The 22,552-nt window shown below is 31.3% G+C and overlaps 2 protein-coding genes across 2 annotated transcripts; one reads left to right on the forward strand and one right to left on the reverse strand.

Moving 5' to 3' along the window:
• The first annotated feature begins 413 nt into the window (after nt 1-413).
• LOC132716885 (uncharacterized) lies at nt 414-1,410 on the forward strand. The gene is made up of 2 exons (XM_060700223.1): nt 414-428; nt 781-1,410. The coding sequence occupies exons 1-2, from the start codon at nt 414-416 to the stop codon at nt 1,408-1,410; spliced, it is 645 nt and encodes a 214-aa protein (XP_060556206.1).
• Nucleotides 1,411-5,966: 4,556 nt separating this feature from the next.
• Nucleotides 5,967-20,828, reverse strand: LOC132716896 (integrin alpha-4-like). Its single transcript, XM_060700234.1, has 17 exons — nt 20,698-20,828; nt 20,166-20,290; nt 19,506-19,630; nt 18,662-18,886; nt 17,656-17,788; nt 16,918-17,003; nt 14,067-14,147; nt 13,058-13,228; nt 12,365-12,473; nt 11,770-11,955; nt 10,614-10,805; nt 10,039-10,187; nt 9,290-9,442; nt 8,417-8,931; nt 7,735-7,909; nt 6,974-7,114; nt 5,967-6,002 (listed from the first exon to the last, which is right to left on the reverse strand). The coding sequence occupies exons 1-17, from the start codon at nt 20,826-20,828 to the stop codon at nt 5,967-5,969; spliced, it is 2,733 nt and encodes a 910-aa protein (XP_060556217.1).
• Between the last annotated feature and the right edge of the window lie 1,724 nt (nt 20,829-22,552).

Below are 22,552 nucleotides of genomic sequence, written 5' to 3' on the forward strand. Positions count from 1 at the left end.
GCCGAACCAATGTAGAAAAATAGAAGGTGTTATTATTATATTTATATAGTAGTGCAATGTCTAATTGGGTGCAATGCTTTCATATGTCAAGATTTGTTTTGAAAGTGGAAATATTCAACTCAACGAGAATGTACTTTTTAAAAATATTTATTTTGCTTGTCCGTTGTGTAACATAAATTCATGTAAGATATTGCCGCTGATAAAACTCTTGCAATTTTAAAATACCGTTTGTATATAAATGGGTTCTTAAAGCTGTATTTATCGTGGTTTGCTATGTTTTCGATACGTACAGGTTTTCGATACTTTCACTTTTCTGCGCATGCTCTTTGAACCGGAAGACGAAATACGTCATCGGTTGTTTACAGAACGCAACGTACTTGACTTCTTTCGAGCCACCGTGAAACTTTGTAAAAATGCGACAAAAACAAGTGAGTAAACTTTCTTTTCTTATATTGATGATGAAATTTATGTTTTTTGCTATTACTTTTTCATAGTTATATATTATTCAGCATTAAAGGTATTATAAAATCATCAAAATAAATCCTACTGGAGGGGGAAATCCCCGTTCGTCTGCTCTTCAAAGTCACGTGACTGTCATGTGACCATGACGTCAAATTTTTGCTACAGGGTGTTTTCAAAAATTCGTTTACTGTATATTTTTTTTAATAAAAAAGGGCCTGATCTCATATGAAATAAATTATTGATTATCAATTTATTGTTTTTCTCCCCACAATACTGAGATCTGCAATATTACATCAGTTTTTTTTACTTCTCTTTCAGGTAAATCCTACTTCTTCTGCCTCAAAGTATAGGATGTACTCACCTACAGCCATGAAAAATGCTTATCAAGCAGTAAAAGAAATGAAGATACCAATTAAGACTGCTGCACGGCAATTTGGTATTCCGCAGACAACCTTGCGTGATAGAGTCCTTGGTAGAATTGATCCTGAAACAACATCTTCAGGACCCCAGTCACTTTTAAGTCAATATGAAGAGGCCATATTTGTTGAACATATAAAGGGTATGGCTCAGTTGGGTTATGGCTATTCACGTAGTGAGTTGATAGACCAAGCCTCTAACTATGCTACATTCCTTGGTAAACGAGATAAGGAACATCCATTGAGTGACAGATGGTACAGGTCTTTCATGGCCAGGTGGCCTGAACTTAAAAAAGTAAAACCAAGGGCACTTGTGAATTATAGGGCACAAGCTACTTCGAAAGAAAAGGTATCTGACTACTTCAGTAACTTAAAATCTGCCTTACTAAAAGACAATTTGATGGACAAACCTGAGCATATATATAATGTTGACGAAAAGGGTGTGCAAACTGAACATAACCCTCCATATGTTATTTGTGCAGAGCAATCAACACCTGCAATCACGTCTGCACTAGTATTACAACGATACTAGGTTGTGGCAATGCAATAGGTACACAGATACCTCCATTTTTTGTATTCAAAGGCAAGCGCATGAGGAATGAACTCTTAGAGGGAGCAAGTCCTGGAACAAAAGGAACAGTAACTGAAAGTGGGTGGTCTAATTCAGATGTGTTTTTAGAGTACTTAGATACCCATTTTCTGAAATATGTGCAACGTTCAACTGAAGACCAGCCATTATAACTTATATTTGATGGACATAAATCACATGTTACTGAACCAGTCATGGCTTGGGCAAAGGATCATAATGTTGATTTGTTTGTATTGCCTGCCCACACAAGCCATGTGCTTCAACCTCTTGATGTAGGCTGCTTTGGGCCCATGCAGCACATTTATAATGCTCAGTGCCACAAGTTTCTTAGAGAAAATCCAGCCTCCAAGATTAACAGGTACAATGTATGCTCACTGGCATGTAATGCATACAACTCTGCTTTATCAGTGGTTAACTTGAGGTCATCTTTTAAGCGAACTGGGATATACCCATTTAACCCGGATGCCATTTTGGATTCACAACTTGCTCCTTCAAAGGCTTACACAGCTCCAGAATCTGTAACAACTGAACTTGCTCCAGCAAAAGATGTTCCAATGCCTACTGAATTTTTCAAAAATGCTGAAAAATTTATTTCAGATAAACAAACATTTGAACATAAAAAACAAAACAAAACTATCAGTGGTTTAGTTTCAGGCAAATGCATTTCTTCACCCACTGTCCAGCAACAAATTATTGCTCATAAATCTGAAATGAAAAATAAATCATCATTAAAAAGTGTCAGTGGGAAAAAGCAAAAGTGTGTATCACTTACTTCAACCAGCAATAAAAGGAAACGTGAACCGAGTCCCCAGCCTTGTTCCTCAAGGAAATCAAAAATCACGTCTCCATATGTTGTCTCTAACTACTCTTCAGAAGAAGAAAATACAGAAGAAAAGTGTTGTGTTTGCTCTAGGTTTCAACCAATAGAACTTAGAAATTGTATATCAGTTGTGTTTACTAAATGGGCTCAATGTGACTATCCAGAATGTGGTCATTGGACACACTTAAAGTATTGCTGTAAGCAGTCAGTAGTCAGACTCCATGATGAATTTATTTGCCCATGCCATGAAAACAGTTTTACAGAAGAGTAAGCTAATATGTAAGCTATTAGGATAGACCTATGAAGTGCCAATGTTGTTTTTTCTAAGATTGGGATATATTTTTGGACAGTCACTGTATACTAGTACTCTTTGTTATGAAGGTAGAAAAAGTATCGAAAACATGTAAATATTGCAAATGGCGACGTAGTTTGATAGGGACTATTAAAGTTTAAATGTTGGATTGATTAAATGTTATTTTGATTATAAAATCAGTCTTATTGAAGTTTAAATAGGCATAAATAAAAGGTTATCTTCTTGATTTATTTTTCGAGTTAGTTTTATTTACAAAATACTTAGTTAAAACCTTATGGTATCGAAAACCGGTCAAACCATGATAATAAAAAATACCAAGTCCTTATATCTAAATGATCAAGTGAACTTGAAAGTGCATTAATTAATAATAATAATAATAATAATAATAATAATAATAATAATTTATAAAAATTAAAAAAATAAATGAATGAATAAATAAAACGTGCACCCAAAAACTGAATTGTGAGTAATTTAATTATCTTATATTCACACTACCTTTCGTATCAATTAATAGGTATAAAATTCTATTTAAGATATAATTACTATTTTTGAATCAAGCACTTATTGAAAGAAATAATTAAACATATGTCAGGTGTCGTTCATATATAGACAATAACCTGATGTCAACAAGAAAGTATGTCAGCAGTACACTCACACACATATTCAGGAAAACACTCACACACATATTCAGGAGGAAAACACTTATATTTACATATTATATACAGCACATATAAAACACTTGATCTATAAATTAGCATTATATACATTAACTAACACTAAAACACTCGCATGCGCAAACGCAATTTAAAAAAAAAACATCATGCCTCAAATTTGATATTTAAAAAAAAATAGCATTCACTTATTCAAATAAATGATATTCATTCAAGAAGAATTCAATAGAGTTCAATAAATTTGTGAAATAAAAATATTTTACCCAAAGATGAGCGTAATATATATCGTAATTAAATACCTATAATAAATACACGTACATGAGATATGAGTGAATTAGTAAATAGTCTGATTCACAAGTTCAGATTTACAAATAGGGCTTTGAAAGAAATATATCTATAAACATAATGAATCATAATAAATTGACGCACACAAAACTGTAATGTAATAACTCCTTATAGATAGACAAAAACACAAAAAAAAATCATAGATGTAATAAACCTATCTTTAATTGAAGGGACAAGAAAAAACATAAAAAACATTATATCTATCTTTAAGTATGCTTTTGTTTATGGTACAAGAAAAAAAATTAAAAATTGCATTATATCTCAAATTCTATCTGTTATACAATTTTGTGATTTACGTTTCGCTAACTGGTCCCTCTTCTTTCGCTTGAAAAATCCACACTTGAAAAAATAAAATAAAAAACAAAATTTCTTATCAACTTAAATGTAAAAAAAATCGAACAGATAACAGCCGCGTCACGACAAAACCAACATAGTGCGTTTGCGACCAGCATGGATCAAGACCAGCCTGCGCATCCGCGCAGTCTGATCAGGATCCATGCTGTTTGCTATCAGTTTTTCTACTTGTAATAGGGTTGGTAAGCGAACAGCATGGATCCTGATCAGACTGCGCGGATCCGCGGGCTGGACTGGATCAATGCTGGTCGCAAACCCATTATGTTGGTTTTGTCATGGCACGGCTCAATTATCATCTTAAAGACAGCATTTATTTTAGTTCGATTGTGTACGAAAATATAAGCTTAAAGACATACTTTTGAATCCGTTCCTAGAACCAACCAAGGTTAAAGGTTATTAATAAATTTAATGAGCAGAAATTCAGATCTCAGGTATTTGATTGGTCAGAAACCAACACAAAATGAAAACATCACCAATAAAATCCCGAATTGAGACAGAACCTAAGAAAAAAATTTTATTACCTCGGGAGCCAGTAGTACAAAAGAAAAAAATAAAAAAAAAAGGGTTTTCCAAAAATTTCAAAATTTTTGAAATCGATTAAAAAATTTTTACGTTTAACCCTCCTTTTAAAACCCCTATCTTTTTAAAAAAAATAGGTTTTTTAAAAAAGTTTTTACAAAGCCTTTTTAAAAAAAAACAGAAAATTTTTTTTATAAAAATTATATACAAAAAAAAGCAATTTTCCTTTTCCCCAAAAGCAAGTACAAGCAATGCTATTTAGTAATTTAAAACCCCCCCCCTTCCCCTTTGCCCCAGGGAACCACCAGGGGAATCCGCCTTTGGGGAAGGGGCCCCCTTTTTCCCTATAAAGTTTCTCAGCTAAAAAAAAAAATTTTTTAAAGCTTAAATTTCCCTTTTTTAATTTTAACTATTTATTAGCCAAAAATAAAATTTTTTTTTCAACCCCATTTTTTTCCCCATCGAAGTGATAAAGTGGAAAAGCCCTTTGTTTTTTCTTTTTTCAGTACCTCAAACATTTATAAGCCAAAATACCACATTTAAAATTTTTTTTAAAAAGGATATAAAAGTGAAAAACAACGCTTTTCGATTATCGATTTTTTTAAGAAAAATGTTTTTCTAAATGTTATATCGGACAGTTTCTTAGTCTAAATTTCTAAAAAAAAATATTTGCCAGACATAGTTTATTGCAGTTATAAAAATGTTTTTCTTATAACTCAAGGATAAGAAAAAAATATTCATGAATTTTAAACACTGTGTGATTATCACTGTATTTTTCATTTTATAGTATGAGATATAATAAATAATGTTTACCTGCCGTGAGAACTCTGTCTGATTACTTATGAGATTAGTCTCGTTTATTTTGACAAAAGATGTAGATATGATCCCGCCATTGGACTTCCCCTTTCCTGTAATATTATGACAAAGATAGGGAATTTAAAATACATGCACCAAAGAAACCCCAAAAAGGATTTAAATTTAAATTTTTTTTTATTGAATTTTTAATTTATTTTTTAAATTAAATTTTTTTTAAATTTAATTTTTAATTTTTTTAATTTTTTTAGTAAAAAAATCCCCGTTTTAAAGACATTGCCCATGAATAAAGGACGCCAAAAAGAAAAGATCCGCCCCCCATATTGGTATTTCAATTTTATCCCTTATATGACGGCACAATGGAAAAAAAACCCCCTTTCAACGTGAAAAATTTTACTAAAAAAAAACATTTAACAAAAATTTGGGAAAAACGACGGGGCAGGGGTTTAAAAAATTTAAAAAATGCCCAAAATAAATTTTGACTTTTAATGATTATAAAAAATTGTTATTTTGAAAATCAAAAAAGTTTAAAAAAAAAAATAATTTAAAGATAATTTTTAATTACTCATAAAAATTGATATTATCTTCAAATCTTTCCCAAATTAAAAATAGTTCATGTATATAAATTTTCTCCCGGGCCTTTTTGGGTTGGTATTTGTTAATTTCACTTTAACATGGGAAAATTTTGTTCTCTGCAGTCCTACAAAAAAATTTTAAAAATACCCTGTCGCTCAAATTTAAATTTATTTACTTATTTTTTGGAACCAAAATTCCCCTTTTAAATGAAAGGATTAAAGTAATATTCCCCGTAAAAGTTTTTGTCAATTTAAAAACAGAACGCCTCGAGAGTCCTGGGGCCGTGGGTTTTAAAGAAATTTTTTACTCAAACCCCAAATCTCCGGGTTTTTTAAATTTGGTTTGAACGTGCAAAAAAATGTAATGACCAATTAAAACCTTTAGGGTTTGAGACAAAACCCCAGAAAAAAAATTTTTTATTACCTCGAGGGGGCCAAATCAATTTCTAAAATCCCTGAAAAAAATTACCAAAAAATTCCAAAATTTTTTTCAAAAATGAACAAAAAAAAAAAATTTAAACGGGTTAATTTGGGGACTGAAAAATTTCATTTTTTCATAAAAATTTCAAAAAAAATTATTTAAATTTAAAGACAGTCCTTATTTCATTGTAATGGGAAAAACATAGTGAAAAACCAAAATCAACCTTTTTTTTGATTTTTTTTTATTTTAAAAAAACCCAAACTGTGTATGGGCCCTTTTAAAAATAAAAAATTTTCCTTTTAAATTTTGAAACTTTTGGCTGGGTGGTTAAAATTAAAAAAAAAGGGTTTTTAATTAAAAATTTGCACCTTTGCTTAAATTAAATTAAAAATTTTGAAAAAAGGTTTTAAAAGTTTTTCCCCCCCTTTTTTTCATTTTTAACAAAATTTTCTGACATTTTCTTAAATTTCTGTTACTATTCCGAATAAATATCATTATCCGATACTATGTAATTCTAAATGACACATAGAGGCACTTGCTTCCGAAAGGAAAAAATGTTCGATTAATTATTGTGTATAGTTTTACGTATGCAAAATATTAAATCGAATATTAGTTTTTGCTTGTAAATTCAAGTGCCTATGACTACTGCCTATGACTGGATAAATATATATATACTTTATTATGGACGTCCGAAAACGTAGTAGATGGCTCTTCTGTCTGTGACACAAGTTGACCTTTAATGTACGAGTATATGACAGGAGTTGTATAGTCCTGTATAATGTTACATTTAACACCACAGTTCTTTTCACATCGTATCTGGAAATAATACAAGATTAAAGAATATAAAATATAAAACTTTTAATATTACATGATTTTGCTTGAGTTTTCTTTGGGGCCAAAAAAAGCTAAAGATTCCCCCTTTTGCTAAAATAAGAAAAACCCAAAACCCCGGGAAAAAAAATCTCCGAAAAATTAACCAAAAAAATCAAAAAGGCAAAATTTTTGTAAATCAAATTATTAATTTTTTTTATTAAATTTTTAAAATTAAAAACCCTTTTTATTTTTCATCTTTTTGTAAGGTTAAAAATTTTTAAAAAAATTAATGTAAAAATTTTCAATAGTTTTTAAAAATTATTTTTTAAAAAAAAAAAAGCTTTACATGTTTAAAAATTTCCCCAAAAAAATTCCTTTGGGTTTAATGTTATTAGTTAAAAAAAATCTTTTAAAAAACCCTGAAAAACCCCAATAAAATTACTACTTTGTGACTGATAAAAAGTGTGAATATAATGCATGTAAGTGCAATATCATTTTCATTAGGTGTTAAAATAAATTAAATGACATTTTAAAGCGAAGAATTAGTAGAGTATCTCATTCCTGTGTGGGTTCACGTGATTTATTTTTAAAACTAAAATGCCAAAATAAAATTTTAGTCATACTTCTGTACTGTTGAGATACAAAAGCGCCTTTCCAGAATGCTGTAACTGTGAAAATGAGATATTTATCTCGGCCGATGGCAAAACACTTGGTCCCCTGTTCTCTAAATCGTGTATGTTTTCCATGATGTATGTCTGTTTGTTTTCCTCCAAGTAAATAACTTCTTGCGATGATATACTATAAATGTAAATCAACATAATTTTGATTATATCGTTTTCTTGTTATCTGATAAATAAATTCCACTGTATCGATGCGAATTGTGTTTATTATCAATGACAGGTTCATTTGTCCATTTTCTTTCTAAAAAAAGTAGTTTGCATCAATAAGTCAAAAAATTCTCTTCATCCTTAATAAGCGATTCACATAACATATCTTTCGTAGTGGTTAAAATAACGTATATCCTTGTTTATACAATCGATACATATGTATATTTATTATCAATAACTCCGCTTTGGACAAAATAAAATATACTGAATCATTTATTCGGTAGGAGTTTATTTTAAACGATATACTATGAACAGGATAGAATTTCAGTGCGTTACATCAAAAAATGAATTAATATTACGATACAAATAAGCAAATTAAATGAACATTTTAATACATTTATAGCAGAATGACGAAAGAAATAACAAAAATAACAAAACAAAAATTATAAATAAATACATGTAACAGAAAAACACATACACAGTGTACGAAGCTTCTAAATTATGACGTAAGCTGATGGCAATAGTCTGGTTGTTATCCGCCGGATCTTTCTCTTCACTTATTGTTGTCACGTTCATGTATAAAGTTAACATAGGCGAAGAATCACTGAATGTTTCGGGCATACTAAGATACAATCGTAAACGATGCTCCGTATCATTTGACATCAGGTTTCCTAGAACACAAGACAAAAGCGATGTCTCGCCGTCATCCATTGGGTTAGTATCTGTCTCGTTGTTTGCATTGTCGACCAATACACATGAAATATCTTTTTCACCAAATATCTTTTCCATCTTCTTGTAGCCTATATACTTCGGGAATGCCATGTAGAACACGGAACCAAATGCAGAGTCGCCTTCTTTGAGGATCTGAACATCGACGGCAAGATCTCTGTCCCCAATTACAAAGAAACCATCGACGTCCGTATAGTTGGCTTCAGCAATGAGTGTGAGATTTGTTCTACATAAGTTATTTGGACAACCATTCCGGAACATCAACTGTCAATGGCAATGAAATGCATTTTTGTCAACAAAAGGAACGTAGTGTAAATACACAAGAAACGTTCGCATATATACAAAGAATCGCTTTACATTTTCCTTTTAACCTTTTTAATGATTGTGCAGAAGCAAAGGTTAAATGATAATAAGAACATTTCCCGTCTATCTTACAGTTCTCTATATTGCTCACACGGCCATTTTAATTTTTTTTTATAAAAGCTCTATATCAAAACACAACATAACCTTACTGTAACAAATTTTCAAAAAAGGTTTTCTGTCAAAAAGAACTATGATCATTAAACAAAATTACATAAACAAACTTTATTATTTGGAATAAATTTAATATGGCTTAAGTTACCTTTTTCTGGAGTTGGAGTTGAAGAGCAGTGGCACTTGGATTATTTCCGTCAAAACGATTTATTGTTGCCCCCACAGGCAAACCTGGACACACTATTTCATCAGCTACATATTCGGCCTGAACATCTATCTCACTAATTAGATCATGTGTTGACTAAAATAAACATATGATCAAATTGAAATAACATGTTAACATTTTTTGTTCTAAATCAAAAACATATTATTTTCATATTTGAAATTTAAAAAAAGAAAACACCAACAAAAAACTGATTATTACTATACAGTCCCTTTGAAATGTAAAGTAAACATCTTTTGAAAACATAAAGAGAAAACATTTCACGTTTTAAACTCTACACACTACAGGCAATTACAGTATGATGAGTAAAGGGTTAGTTAAGCTGCAGTAAAACATTCATATCCCTTGTTTGGATTCCATTACTTGTTTCAATAATTTTCATTCAATTACCTTTTCAAAGAATATTTTCAAGTTTGAACTTTTTATTTTTTAAGTCTAGCTCATATGACGAAATTACAAGATAGTTGAAGACAGCCTGCGGTGCTATCGGGTTTTTATATAAGTATCAATTTCAGAAATAAGCGGTCCCCTTGCGTGGCATGGAATGCTATCTTTCTAATTCTAACGTTTCTAAGAAAATGTGAGGAACAATTATTTTTATTCATGATAAAAATGTTTAAACACTGAGAAAAAAACTCTTAAGACGAAATAATCATAATAATAAAACAAGAAACCTTTGCTTGCATTTCCGCAAGTGGCGTGCATTTGACTTCACCACGTAACAGTCTCAGCACGCTGGAGATCGATGCCTCCTTGTTTGTTGCAAACTTTAATCTGGGTTGAGCGGAGTATCCTACGTCTAAACTGATGGCCACATTCAAAGCTCAAAACATAAAAGTAAATCAATACATTCACTTTTACTATCACAAAGAAAACCTTGAGAAGACCTTCCATAATACGGACAATGAGTGCTTTTAATTTTGGTAATTTTGACAACATTTAGAGTATCACTTTTAGCTTTGTCTTGCAGCTGCTGATTCATAACAATTGCCATATATCGCCGCCGGCAGAGACTGAATCAAGACACTGGATTCGAATCTAATCACGTGGTGCCTTGTCGAAATACAGCACCAAGAAAGCTTTATAAATGTTAGGTAGACAATAAAAGGACGTTGGAGCAAGAATTTATGTAACCCTTAAAAAGGGGAAAATTTAAGAACTGCACGGACGTTAATATCACATACATATCATTATTTCTTTTCTTAAATCGCCAACGGAAATAAGGTATGTGTAAAAAACTAAAACTTACTTATAGAACTACAACGACGATCAGTAAAGCTGAAACATGCACTTGCTGAACTTATTTTGTCCACAGCTAGTTCTATGAAGTCCGTTGCTATATTGTTATCGTCTACAACATTAAGCACACTGTTTACATTGATCACAGGTTGTCCAAACAACACGACAGCTTTTGCAGAAAGATAAGACCCAACTACCATATCTGAAAAATAAAAAGCCGCATCAGTTTATTTATGATTGTCTTTTGGAATTACTTTTATTGTTGTGTGTTTCGGTGTGTATTGTTTAGTTTTGTTTGTCAAAATTGTCTTTTGGGTTTTTCTTTTTATTGAGAACACAATGAATGGTTTCAGACTAAGTTAATAGGCATTGTTTTTGCTCTTTAGGCCATATCTGAGATATAAAAAGCTGCATAAATTTTTTTATGATTGTCTTTTTGAGACTGTTTATTTGTTGTGCTTTTGTTGTGTACATGTACTGTTTAGTTTTCTTCGTCCAAATAGTCTTTTGTTTTTTCTTCTTATTGAGCATACCATGTATGGTTTGCAGACTTAGTTATCAAATTTGGGGGTAAACTCTTATTTTATCAATTAATTTAATAGTGCTAAACATTATTTGCATAAGAACAGAAATCACACAGGCAAATCCAGTATAAAATGGAAAAAGGACTTGAATAAATCATTCGTTCACTTATTACGAAGGCAACTTTGTTTCCAGACCTTAACAAATGGTTAAGTGACTAGACAATTTTAATCATCAATCAATTTTACACATAAAGCAAGTCAGATATATCGAAATATCAAATGATAATTATAAAAATGTATGTTATAATCATAATTGTTTTAATCATCAAACATTTAATATAAGGGTTGCATTTAAGACTCTAAAATCTAAAGTCTTAAAAATATTTAAAAAAAAAATGGTTTTATTTATATGTGCTTCTATCATACAATACAATACAATACAATACAATACAATACATTACAATATATTACAATACAATACACTACAATAAAATACAATAAATACAAAACAAAACAATACAATGCAGTTAATTTGTTTCAGTTTATTTTTTTCAACATCTAACAACATTTCTAGGATAATACATTTACAGAAAACACAAACAATATGTTATATATAATATTTCAATAATATGCTTCACTTACCATTGACATCATCCGAATTGACATCATGATTTGATGAAATTGATATCCCAAATCCCCTTAACCCAGTGTCGATATCAGCAGACATTATCTTTTGTGAATATTCTGGCCAAACACCTTCTTTAAATCCATTATAGATATATACTGTTCCTCTGGAATCCTGCTCGTAGGGGGCTCCTATTGCGATATCTGTATTAAAACAAAAACCTTGATACAAAACATTGGCACTATCTCAGTTGTTCCGAGATGGCATAGACTCAGTTGCCACATGCGTACCTAAATGACGTTTCGTTTACACGCAATCTTCATGCATACCTAAATGACGTTTACACGAAATCTTCATATGACAGAAAACTGAATGAGCTCATGGATTCATATAAAATAGTAAACATACTTATTTATTATTTTAAAATGTGCGAGTATATGGACGCATGTTTCATTAAAATGACGTATTTTAGTTGAACTGTTTAATATCAAGTGTTTTGTACAAAAATATTATTGTAAAATCACTCTTTTTATATTGCTCAATATAGATGTAATGAATGTCATTCCAATACGATTCACAAGGACTATGATAACAAATGAATTTAAAACGGACCCGAGAAAGAATCAGAATTAATGTCGCCAAGATTTGCTATAGCACTTCCAAATCTTCCGTATGGCTGCTCTCCCTTTAAGATCTGATGGTTTGGTTTGAAAATCATTTTCTGAAAGTAAATCGTAAGAAAATGAAAACATTTGCTAGTAAACCTGCAGCCAAACTTTCATATTGTTTTCATTTTGCCTATATATTTAAAGTTATGCCCCTTCTTTACAAAGCAAAGTGCAAAACAATAAGTAACTAAATTGTGGACTTCTGGTTTATAAAGGCAACAATCACATTCAAACGACAAGGCCTTTGCTTTGCTACAACGATATGTTGTTTTTGTATTTGTCATCATTGAGACAAATAATTCCATAATTCTTTTACGTTATATATATATACAAACATTTGGTTTTTCAAAATTAATTCGATAAATATAAAAAAAAATATTCGCCGTAGTAGATCCAATATATTTCAAACAATACATCTCTGTACAAAAACGAGTTACTACAAGAAGTTTCTAAATTTTGAACTTGTTTATTGTGCCTTTTTAAGGCAACCAGTTAACGACAATGCTTTTGCTTTGCATCCTATAACTAAGTTTTAATCACCATTGAGATATATGAACCTTTTTACTTTTTATGTCTACATAAAGATTTAAATGTTTGTTTTCCAAAATTACTTGGATAAATAAAAAACAATATTCACCGTAGTAGACCCTAGGTAGACAAATACCATGCCTATTTCTATCCCCTCAGTGAAGATGTCGTTTGTTAAGGTACTATACATTGGCGCACCGACAAGCAGGTCATCTTTGTTGTCATTGTTAACATCCATTGTACACAATGTGGCTCCAAAATATGCATTTAATGGTAAATCCTGTAATATATTGTACAAAATGTGGCTCTAAATATTAATAAATGGTAAATCCTGTAATATATTGTACAAAATGTGGCTCGAAAATATGCATTTAATGGTAAATCCTGTAATATATTGTACAAAATGTGGCTCTAAATATTAATAAATGGTAAATCCTGTAATATATTGTACAAAATGTGGCTCGAAAATATGCATTTAATGGTAAATCCTGTAATATATTGTACAAAATGTGGCTCCAAAATATTAATTAATGGTAAATTGTTAGAACATTGTGTTTATGTGATTAACGTTTATTTCGATGAATAAGGAATATATTTTAATGATATCTCCCGTTTCGGTCAAGAATTCATCAAAAATCAATTTGTTGCCCATAACTTTGAAATATATACTGAATATACTCTCATGATAATATTTGCTGACTAAACTTCAGAATATTTTACGAAAACGGTAAATAAAACCCTCAAATCAGCCAATATGCTATTAAACATGCACATATCTTATATGTATATAAGGTATGCTGATTATCAGAAAATTATAAATATCGTGAAATGGAAACTTACAGCTTACTGAAAATACAAACATTTCAATAATTATTTTATATCTTTTGTTTTTTAATTAAATCACTGATTTTCTTTTGTACGTATTACGCATAATTATTTATTCGTGTCTGTAAATCGCAAAAAGAAAAAAAAAACAAAAAAAAAGAAAAAATTCTCTGAAATGATTGCAAGACAAATGATACATTCTTTGATTATGTTGCTTTTCTAAAATACAAACAAAATGGCTTGTCAATTATTTTCATTATTACAAAGTTTCAAAATTATTAGATACTATTTACCTTGCCAGATTCCATTCCTTTCAAGTTTATTAGAGCGTTCTGATAAACGTGCTTGTCCTCGTTAGCACTAAAAAATGTTATCTACAATATTGGTGTAAGTTATATTATTACACAGTTCATCTAAGCAAATACATAACATCAATCATTTACTTGCAAATCAGTTCAAATTATTAATGAATACACTACAAATATTATGATGATCTTGTGTTATAATAAATGTCGCGTTTTACATGTGTTGGGCTCCACAAATATGAATATTGGGAGACCAATACAGTTTGGGGGAAATTGGATGGAGTCTTGTGAGTGGTAACATCCACATCAAAACGAACATACAACGTCATAGGATACTTATCCTACAACTCTTTTTCAGATTTTCATGTTGGACATCCATTAAAGTGTCCAGTTTAGCTCTTTTTTATCTTTTCTATAACTTATGCAGTAGCGGATATACAACGTTTCACCGTGCTGAATACTAGTATTCAATCCGGAATATTACTTTTTCAATCCCTGTCCTGAAGATCGTTCAACACGACATTGCTGTTGTGTTTGTAGTATGTTAGTTCTATCATTTAATTTTTTCCTGGGGTAAAAATTCAAAAATATAGGGGAGAGGTGAGATAATACTGTAAACAAAGAAGAAAAAAGAGATAAAAATGGAATCAAAAGTGTCCCCATAATTTGATGTTACAATATTAAACTAGACATACATCTGAGGAAGATGTTGTAAAAATCCTCGCCAAGCAAAATTCTAACAAAAGGTAAAACAAGTAAAACACAGAAATATTTGTGTAGATACAAATAAAAAGTAAACCAAATGACTTTGACAAAAATACTCAATGCCTTAAAGGAAGTCAGAGCAGCAAGTATATCACCTACAAGGGCACGACTAAGCAAGGTAGAATACGAAAATTAAGATCAGTTCTAAGAGCTGTCCATCAAAGAGTCTTCCACTTGGCCCGTCAGATGTAATCAAAAGAGTAACGCGCAGCGTCCAACTGTAAAGAGTTGCACACTAAGCATGCAGAATGCCTTAAAATAGTAGGGTCACAACCTCTTTTAATAAAACGTTTAATTATTCAAGGAAAGTCAGCCGAAAAAGTCCAATGACCCAAGATCTTACAAAGTTTGTAAATCGTATCTCCATAGAAATCAGGGTTGCTTATCCCTAGTCGCCGAGTTTTCAAATCGAAATTACGACAATATTTCCGTAATTTGTTCTATTTGAGAAGTTTGCTAGTTTGAAGCTTAAATTGACATTTATTTTCAAAAGTTTAACAGCAGAAGGATGGACACTGATATAAAAGAAAAGATTTGGAATGTTTTGGTAAAGAAAACGTCTGGAAACACGTAACATGAATGCAAGTACAACATGTCTAGACGACGTTCACGCTTAATAAATGATACTTTGTCAAGGTAAGATGAAGGTTCTACAAATACAAATGCTAATTCTGCGGTAGACATGTTCAAAATGTTAAGAGATTTATGCATGTATAAATTTTGTTGGATGCCTTCCGTAAATGGTCAGGACTACTTAGAGAAGCTAGACATTTCCATTATTGATGCGCTCTTGCGATTCCTGGGCGATGCACAAGATGGATCCATGTCAAAAAACACAAAAAAAATCTGCAAGGAATGCGGCATTCGATAAACGCATCCCTAACTTCGGACACCAGCAAGACACGTTTGGAATATTCAGAGAGCAGGAACGAAATATGTTGTTTGTGTCTTTTTGCTCACAGACTGACTGGTTATGGAATATAATATATGAAAACAACATCATCAAGGAAGGGCGTTAAACCTTCTGTTTGAAGAGGAAAGACAGGGTCTCAGGAGCTCTCTGATAAGAATGAAAAATGAACATCTATTGCACAAATCATATAATCACCAGTCTAGCAATTTCTGTCGCATCCACACACAATAGAGTCCATCTTTAATTGCAGCTGTGGGTAAGAAACAACAAACGACAAAGTTTGGCTTAAAGTGTATTAAAGCACCTTCCTGTAAAAGCCATTCCAAAACCAGCGACTATTTCCTGATATAGCATTTCAGACCAGATGTGACTCTTAGCGCTATTCATGATGCCACAAGCAAAGACTGGAATGTGGACCATGTAAAGACATCTTGCGCTCAAAGTATATAACTTTGTCCGAACCCTTTTTTGTACAAATCATTAGTATTTATCTATTTAGATTTCTGACATATATGATGAATGTCACTTTGATGTATACATCATTTCAAGCTAGCATCTTACTTAGAATATTGAGATAGATAAGGGTTATTATGTCAGGACAGTATCATTTTGTTAAGATAGTGTCAATATCTTTAATATGCCTTGATGTCATTTTTTGTTTATTGAAATTTTCAAAAATAGTGGCGCTATGGTTATGACTTATTCGATCTATTTGCGTGACAAAATTTAATGATATTGCTTTAAGATGATTACTGAATATTTAACCTTTTATGTTACATTCTTGACGACAGATTCCAAATCACTAATGTTCAATAAGCATACATTAACAAAAGCTTACTTGTTAAAGTGAAAAAAGATCCCATCATTAATTTCTATTAATAATTTGATAGAAGTTAGATTCTATAGCCTTAGACCAATTTATATAGAAAATTTGTCGAGAATAAGTAATTAAAGACATTTATATTACTTCCATGCAAATTAGACCAATTGTGCCATTTTTATATGACAGCAACTTTTTACATGTTTTACAACACGTCATTAATGAAAATAAAAATGGTACAAAACAAAACATTTGCGAGTTATCTTATATTATTATGGCTCCATATACAAATATCGGAAGACAATAATGTGACGAAATGTATGATGTCATGTTTGACTTACCGCGCCTTTCATATCATCCCTTGGAGCGCCAAATACAAAATATGTCTTTCCGTCTGAGAAATACTTTCCGCTAGTTGATGCATAACCTAACAAGATATATCAAATAGTTGTAAGACGCTTATTACAAAAGAATATACTAAAATACTAAACGGAGGGAGTAGAGTGGCCCAATTTCAGCTGTAATTTAACCAGGTTTTCAAAATCCTGGTTATTAGGCTTTAATAAGGTGGGCGGGCGTCAAACAAATTGGTTTCCGGTCAATAACTTAATTGACTTATCTTAATGAAACTTGGTATATAGAAAGCTTATGAAAAAACCTCGATTGAGATTGCTTTTGGTTCCAATTAGGTCAAGGTCACTGATTCTTAAACTAGAAAATCGGTTTCCAGTAAATAACTATAGTTAAATTAAAATGAGATATTTTAGGGAAACTAAGTGCAGAGCAAGCTTATGTAATGACCTCGCTTAGGATTGCTTTCATGCCTCTAGGGTCAAGGTCATAGTCACTGTTACTAAAAATAGAAAATCGGTTTTAAATTTATTTCTTTGAACACTTCACAATATTTTGATTTTAAAAAACATTTTTATAATTGTCATGAAAATAATAATAAATGTGGAAGCATTCTGCTTTAAATCAGTTGCCATTGGCTAAGACATTCGGGTTTTTAACGACAACTGATGTAAGATCATAAGATGTGAATATTAGGATATAGAACAACATGATATAATATGGCTTACCTAGATATGGTCGGGTTATATCTGTGCTCGTTATTTTATTATCCATGTATTTTGTATCTCCGTTTCCCAAATCAACAAATCCACCAGTCCAGTCCAAAAATCCTGTAGCGCCCATAAGCAGGTTCTTTCCATTCTGTGAGAAGATTTATATAATCGTGGGAGAAAATGTGTATATTTTTAAAAGTTTCTTGATTTGACAGAAACAATTACTTTTCTCAATTATTCTTTCTTTCAAAGTATTTTGACGCAGGATTTTGTATGCAAAATATGAGCAGTTTATGATGTTTAATGTTGTTTAATACTGACTCGGGGAATGTTTATGTTTTTTAGATTTTGTTAAGTACTTTCTAGGTGAGTATAAGATTTGTATCAATCCATATGCATTTATCATTTCTTTTAGAGGGTAATATTTCTCTTCTCGCCGCTAAAAGATAGTCATACAAAAAACTTCGGATACATATACCTTTTTAAATTCTCAGATAAGTTATTTTCTTACCGGCGGATGATAAGCTTAAGACATACTTTTTTATCATTAGATTATTACCACTTAGATTATTACCTCTTAGATTTTTACCACTTCGATTATTAACACATTGATAATCTTAGATTATTACCACATTATCTGACTACTTATAAAGTTGTGTTACTTTAAATAAGGCATGTGATTAAACACATGGTATGGTGCGTATTTCAGTGTTTCCCATAATTAAACCGCGTCTATGTTTTTTAACCCCATGTGTGTACAAATGTATTTATATATTTTTCTATACCTATTGTGGGATACAGTAAAACAATTGCAGAGCAACACACTCTTTATAAGGCAACAATTTTAGTTGTTGCTTATAAGTGTTGTTCTAAAAAGGTTATACTTATTTTGGAGGAGTCTGTTTTATGGAAAGATTTGAAACAATTATTGCAAATACATGTAGCTAGTTTTTGTTATACAAAGGGTTGCTAAGAAACGGCTGCACCTGTATTTTTATTTTCAATTATTTACTGATCTTACCCGTGCGTAGTGAACAGATATTCCAAGTCCGGCCAATCCGAAATGCCATCTGTAATTGTTGGTGTTTGTGATTCTTTTATATATTCTACCTTCTGGTGTTGTGACGGGCACCTTTCTCACATTAGCCATGTTTAAATCTAAAGGAACTTCGTAACAAAACCCGGTCATATACAGAATGTCTCTTGAGTCGAGATCTATCTCATTCGTCCATTTGTGTGCGCATGTCTGAAATACAGTATTCAGTAAAGACTTAGCTATATAACGTTACCCCTAAATGCGAAGAACATGAGAGGGGAACCAGTACGTATATTAGTGATATCACTGATTAAGACGTGGAAATGATCATGTGACAATCATTTATTCTAATGTTATTGGACAAAAAGGTTATGTAAATGCAATATGTAAGTCATTTATCATAAAGGAAACGTAAGGTAAACATATTATTATATCGCCAATATACAACATGTGTTTTCACTTACGGGGATAGGATAAATTTCAAAAACAACAACAAAAAAGGCAACAACCTCCCCCCCCCCCCCCCAAAAAAAAAAAAAAAAAAAAAAAAACAACAACAAAAAACAAAAACAAAAAAAACAAACAAACACAAAAAACAACATAAAACGCTTTCCTCTTCTTTCACGTTTTTCCCCTTAAATTTTAGAATCTTTATTAACTAGACTAGAAAGGCCTATAAATGCATCGCATCTTTTGATAAGATTTAATCGCCAGTGAGTTTTAGTTTGTCGGCTGGTCCAGTATTTCCTTATTCTTTCAAAATATCAATTTAACACTGATTTACTGTTATAGATACGAATAATCAGATAAAGTCTTGAACTATACTTACAGCAAACACGTCAGCCGAACCGGAAGTCAGGACATCGAGTGACCCTCCAAGCCACGAGTGGTCCCTTCCGGGATTATAATTGTAACTTTTGCCTTCCAAGGTATAACTTTCTGCATCCATGTTCTCTTATTTTAGAAAAGACATAAATGTTTTTAAAAAAACAACATTTAATTGCAATACGTTTTTTATTTTCTAGATAAGTCTTAAAGTTGCATGCCACCAGATGAGCCAAACTATTTCAAGTGAATCAAATTTGAGAGTAATGTTCTGAAATTTTAAGAAAATAAAAAATTCCGAGATTAAAGTAATAATCTATATGTTATGTGCAATTTATGACTGATTTTTTTCACTGCCATTACAATATTTCTACTGCATAACTAACGCAGTGTTAATGATTTGACCTTCCTTTGGTAATTTTCGTGAATTGTAAATGCCGTTTTCAATCTTTTGTTCACTTCACAATATTTTACATTTAGATATATTTTCAAAATTTTCATGAGAAATATATATTGAATCTGGTTGCGTGCTGATCTAATTGTAAAATAAGGACTGTTCTAAGTTTAATCTGGCCGTAAGAATCTTATATGTTCCTGATACAGACGACTATTCTTAATATGGAAAGAAAGTATATGATAACTAAAAAGATATCAAAGTATATACCGTCGATGTTGAGCTTCGTGCAGGTGGACTTGCCTTGCGAAGGAAATGTACAGGCAAACACAACACCCGGCCTCGGTACCTGCTGCAACAATGGGTCATTACTACGTGGTGCCCCAACTAATATCCTACAAAAAATATTTGAATCATTTTTTATTCAACATGAAGTTCCGAAGATGAGTTCAGATTTACTTTTTATTACATTTATTGTTTTTCTATTTCCGCTGTTGTTTTCTCTGTGGGAGCGTGCGTGTGTGTGCGCGTGTGTGTGCGTGTGATAATATATTTCTTAAGATCTTCATATCTTTCGCAACTCTTTTTATTAAATAACTTAAAGTTATTTTTTTAAATACTCTCTCGATAAAATTAATTAGATATGAAATTATTCTTTTAACATTTTCCAAACGAATATCTATCTACCTGACAATAGGAAGTTCTGTATAAAAAGCGGGGCACAGATACACATTTAACAGATATTTTTACCGAATAGTTTCTATTGTATAATGACCATGTATTTTCAACGTATTATATTTACCAGCGATTTGCAGAACTCTGGTCACCAGCAATCCCTACAGAGTATCCAAAATGGTTGTCCGAGTCAGCGTACCCTTCCAATGTCACGGTGTCTCCAGTTTCAATATTAAATCCATAAGCAGTATAAGCCATTAACGTCCACAGAAAAAACAACAAAGTATCTAAAAGTTTCATAATTACACTTGTAACTGTTTTTTTTTTTTTTTTTAAATTAAATCTCTATTATTCCTGACTGCTACATACATTCATATCTTCCAAACACATTTCTTGGTTTACAAAAATCAGACAATGATGCACGGAAGTTGAAGATGAAAAATATTTTAAGGCGGCATGGACTCGTGATGAAGGGTGGCAATGAGGAAGCTACACAAGTTAAGTCATAAGTGACTTCCTATACATTGATAGAGATATCGATGTATTGATTATCGCTTCCTTATTGATGGATAATGTCCATTCTTTACAACATTTAAAAATAAACTATGCTTATCTTTGAGTAAAAAACAACTTATTGCAATTATTATTGAAAATCTATGAAATCCTTACTGAATATGTAATATTTAGATAAAACAACGTACAAACTATGTGTCGGAATCTGTGTTTCGTATTACGAGTCAGAAGCATGAACGTGTCTGGTAACAAGTACAGATAATTGAAAGTTTTGATGTTTAAACACATGTGCAAGGTTGATAAAAATATTTTCCGACTTCTGAAAATATTGCCAACGAATGTTTTATAATCTTATATCCGACCAAACCTGACTAGATAAATTATCAACCTGTTCTGACAATTAAAGCACCTTATAAGTGTTTAAAGCTATATATCTGCGATTAAAATTACAAAAAAAAAATTGTTAGAGTAATAAATAAATAAATAAAAAAATATAAATATAAAATGATGCATAAAAGAAACCATTCTTAAAATTTCAGAAAAGAATTTTTTCCGGAACATTTTATTCTGTTTACGTACAATATCCATGCACTATGTTAAGGATGTTTTCGGGAGTTTTCATATAGACATATAGGCAAAATTAGAACTGTTCTATAGAATTTCCTTAAACTTGGCATGTTGTTAGAATATGATAACAGAAACATTTTAAGCGAAAAGAAATTGGATTACCGTTCTCGATTTTTAGTTATCTGCACCTGAATGAGAATTTTCAACTTATTTGAGGTCATTTAAAGGGTAGATAACTTATACATTCGTAAATGAATTCTTGTTTTTACTTCTGGATAATGTTTTTCTTTTTATTGTTGAATATCTTACATAATTACATGCAATTCCTTATATCGTTTCTGTTAATTTTGTTTTCAGTTAAAATAAAGGTACATGTACTTTTAATTCATAACAAATAGGCCATTTTTTTAAGAAAAAATGCACAGGTTGAGAGAAAAAGTGAGAATAAAAACCTATCCACTCTTAATTTGTTCTTGAAATTTTGAATGTCTATATGAAAACTCCGGAAAACGTCTTTAGGACTCTTAAGAATCGACCATATAATTTAAATGTTGATAAACTGTATAAAGATATTACATAAGATATAGCTTATGAAATAAAAAAATAATCTTGAAAAGTCGAAAGCTCGAAGGGACGAAGACAAAAACACGAAGGACGAAGAAGAAAACGCGAACGACGAAGACAAACGCGAAAAACACCTATGGGCGAAAACACAAAAACTAAAAAGTATGGTGACGAAAACGCGAAAGAACGATGACGAAAACACGAAACTCGGGAAAGTCAATTCGATAAATCATAGGCGATGGCCCTAACGGAAGACTGTACTTAAAACTCTTTTAACAACAATTGTAAAAAAATATGGAAAAATCAAGTGTATGAATGAAGAATTGTGTTGATGCTTT

This window comes from Ruditapes philippinarum, unplaced genomic scaffold (assembly GCF_026571515.1).
Source record: "Ruditapes philippinarum isolate M1 unplaced genomic scaffold, ASM2657151v2 ctg11848_1_1_1_1, whole genome shotgun sequence".
Classification (NCBI taxonomy): domain Eukaryota; kingdom Metazoa; phylum Mollusca; class Bivalvia; order Venerida; family Veneridae; genus Ruditapes; species Ruditapes philippinarum.

Excerpts from the sequence above, each read along its gene's own strand:
- LOC132716896 (XM_060700234.1), bottom strand. The coding sequence starts at position 20,828 with ATGGCTTATACTGCTTATGGATTTAATATTGAAACTGGAGACACCGTG. Across the intron at positions 17,789-18,661 it reads TATCTGTTCACTACGCACGG|AATGGAAAGAACCTGCTTAT; the intron begins GTAAGATCAGTA and ends ATCTTCTCACAG. Across the intron at positions 12,474-13,057 it reads TCTACCTAGGGTCTACTACG|AAAATGATTTTCAAACCAAA; the intron begins GTGAATATTGTT and ends ATTTACTTTCAG.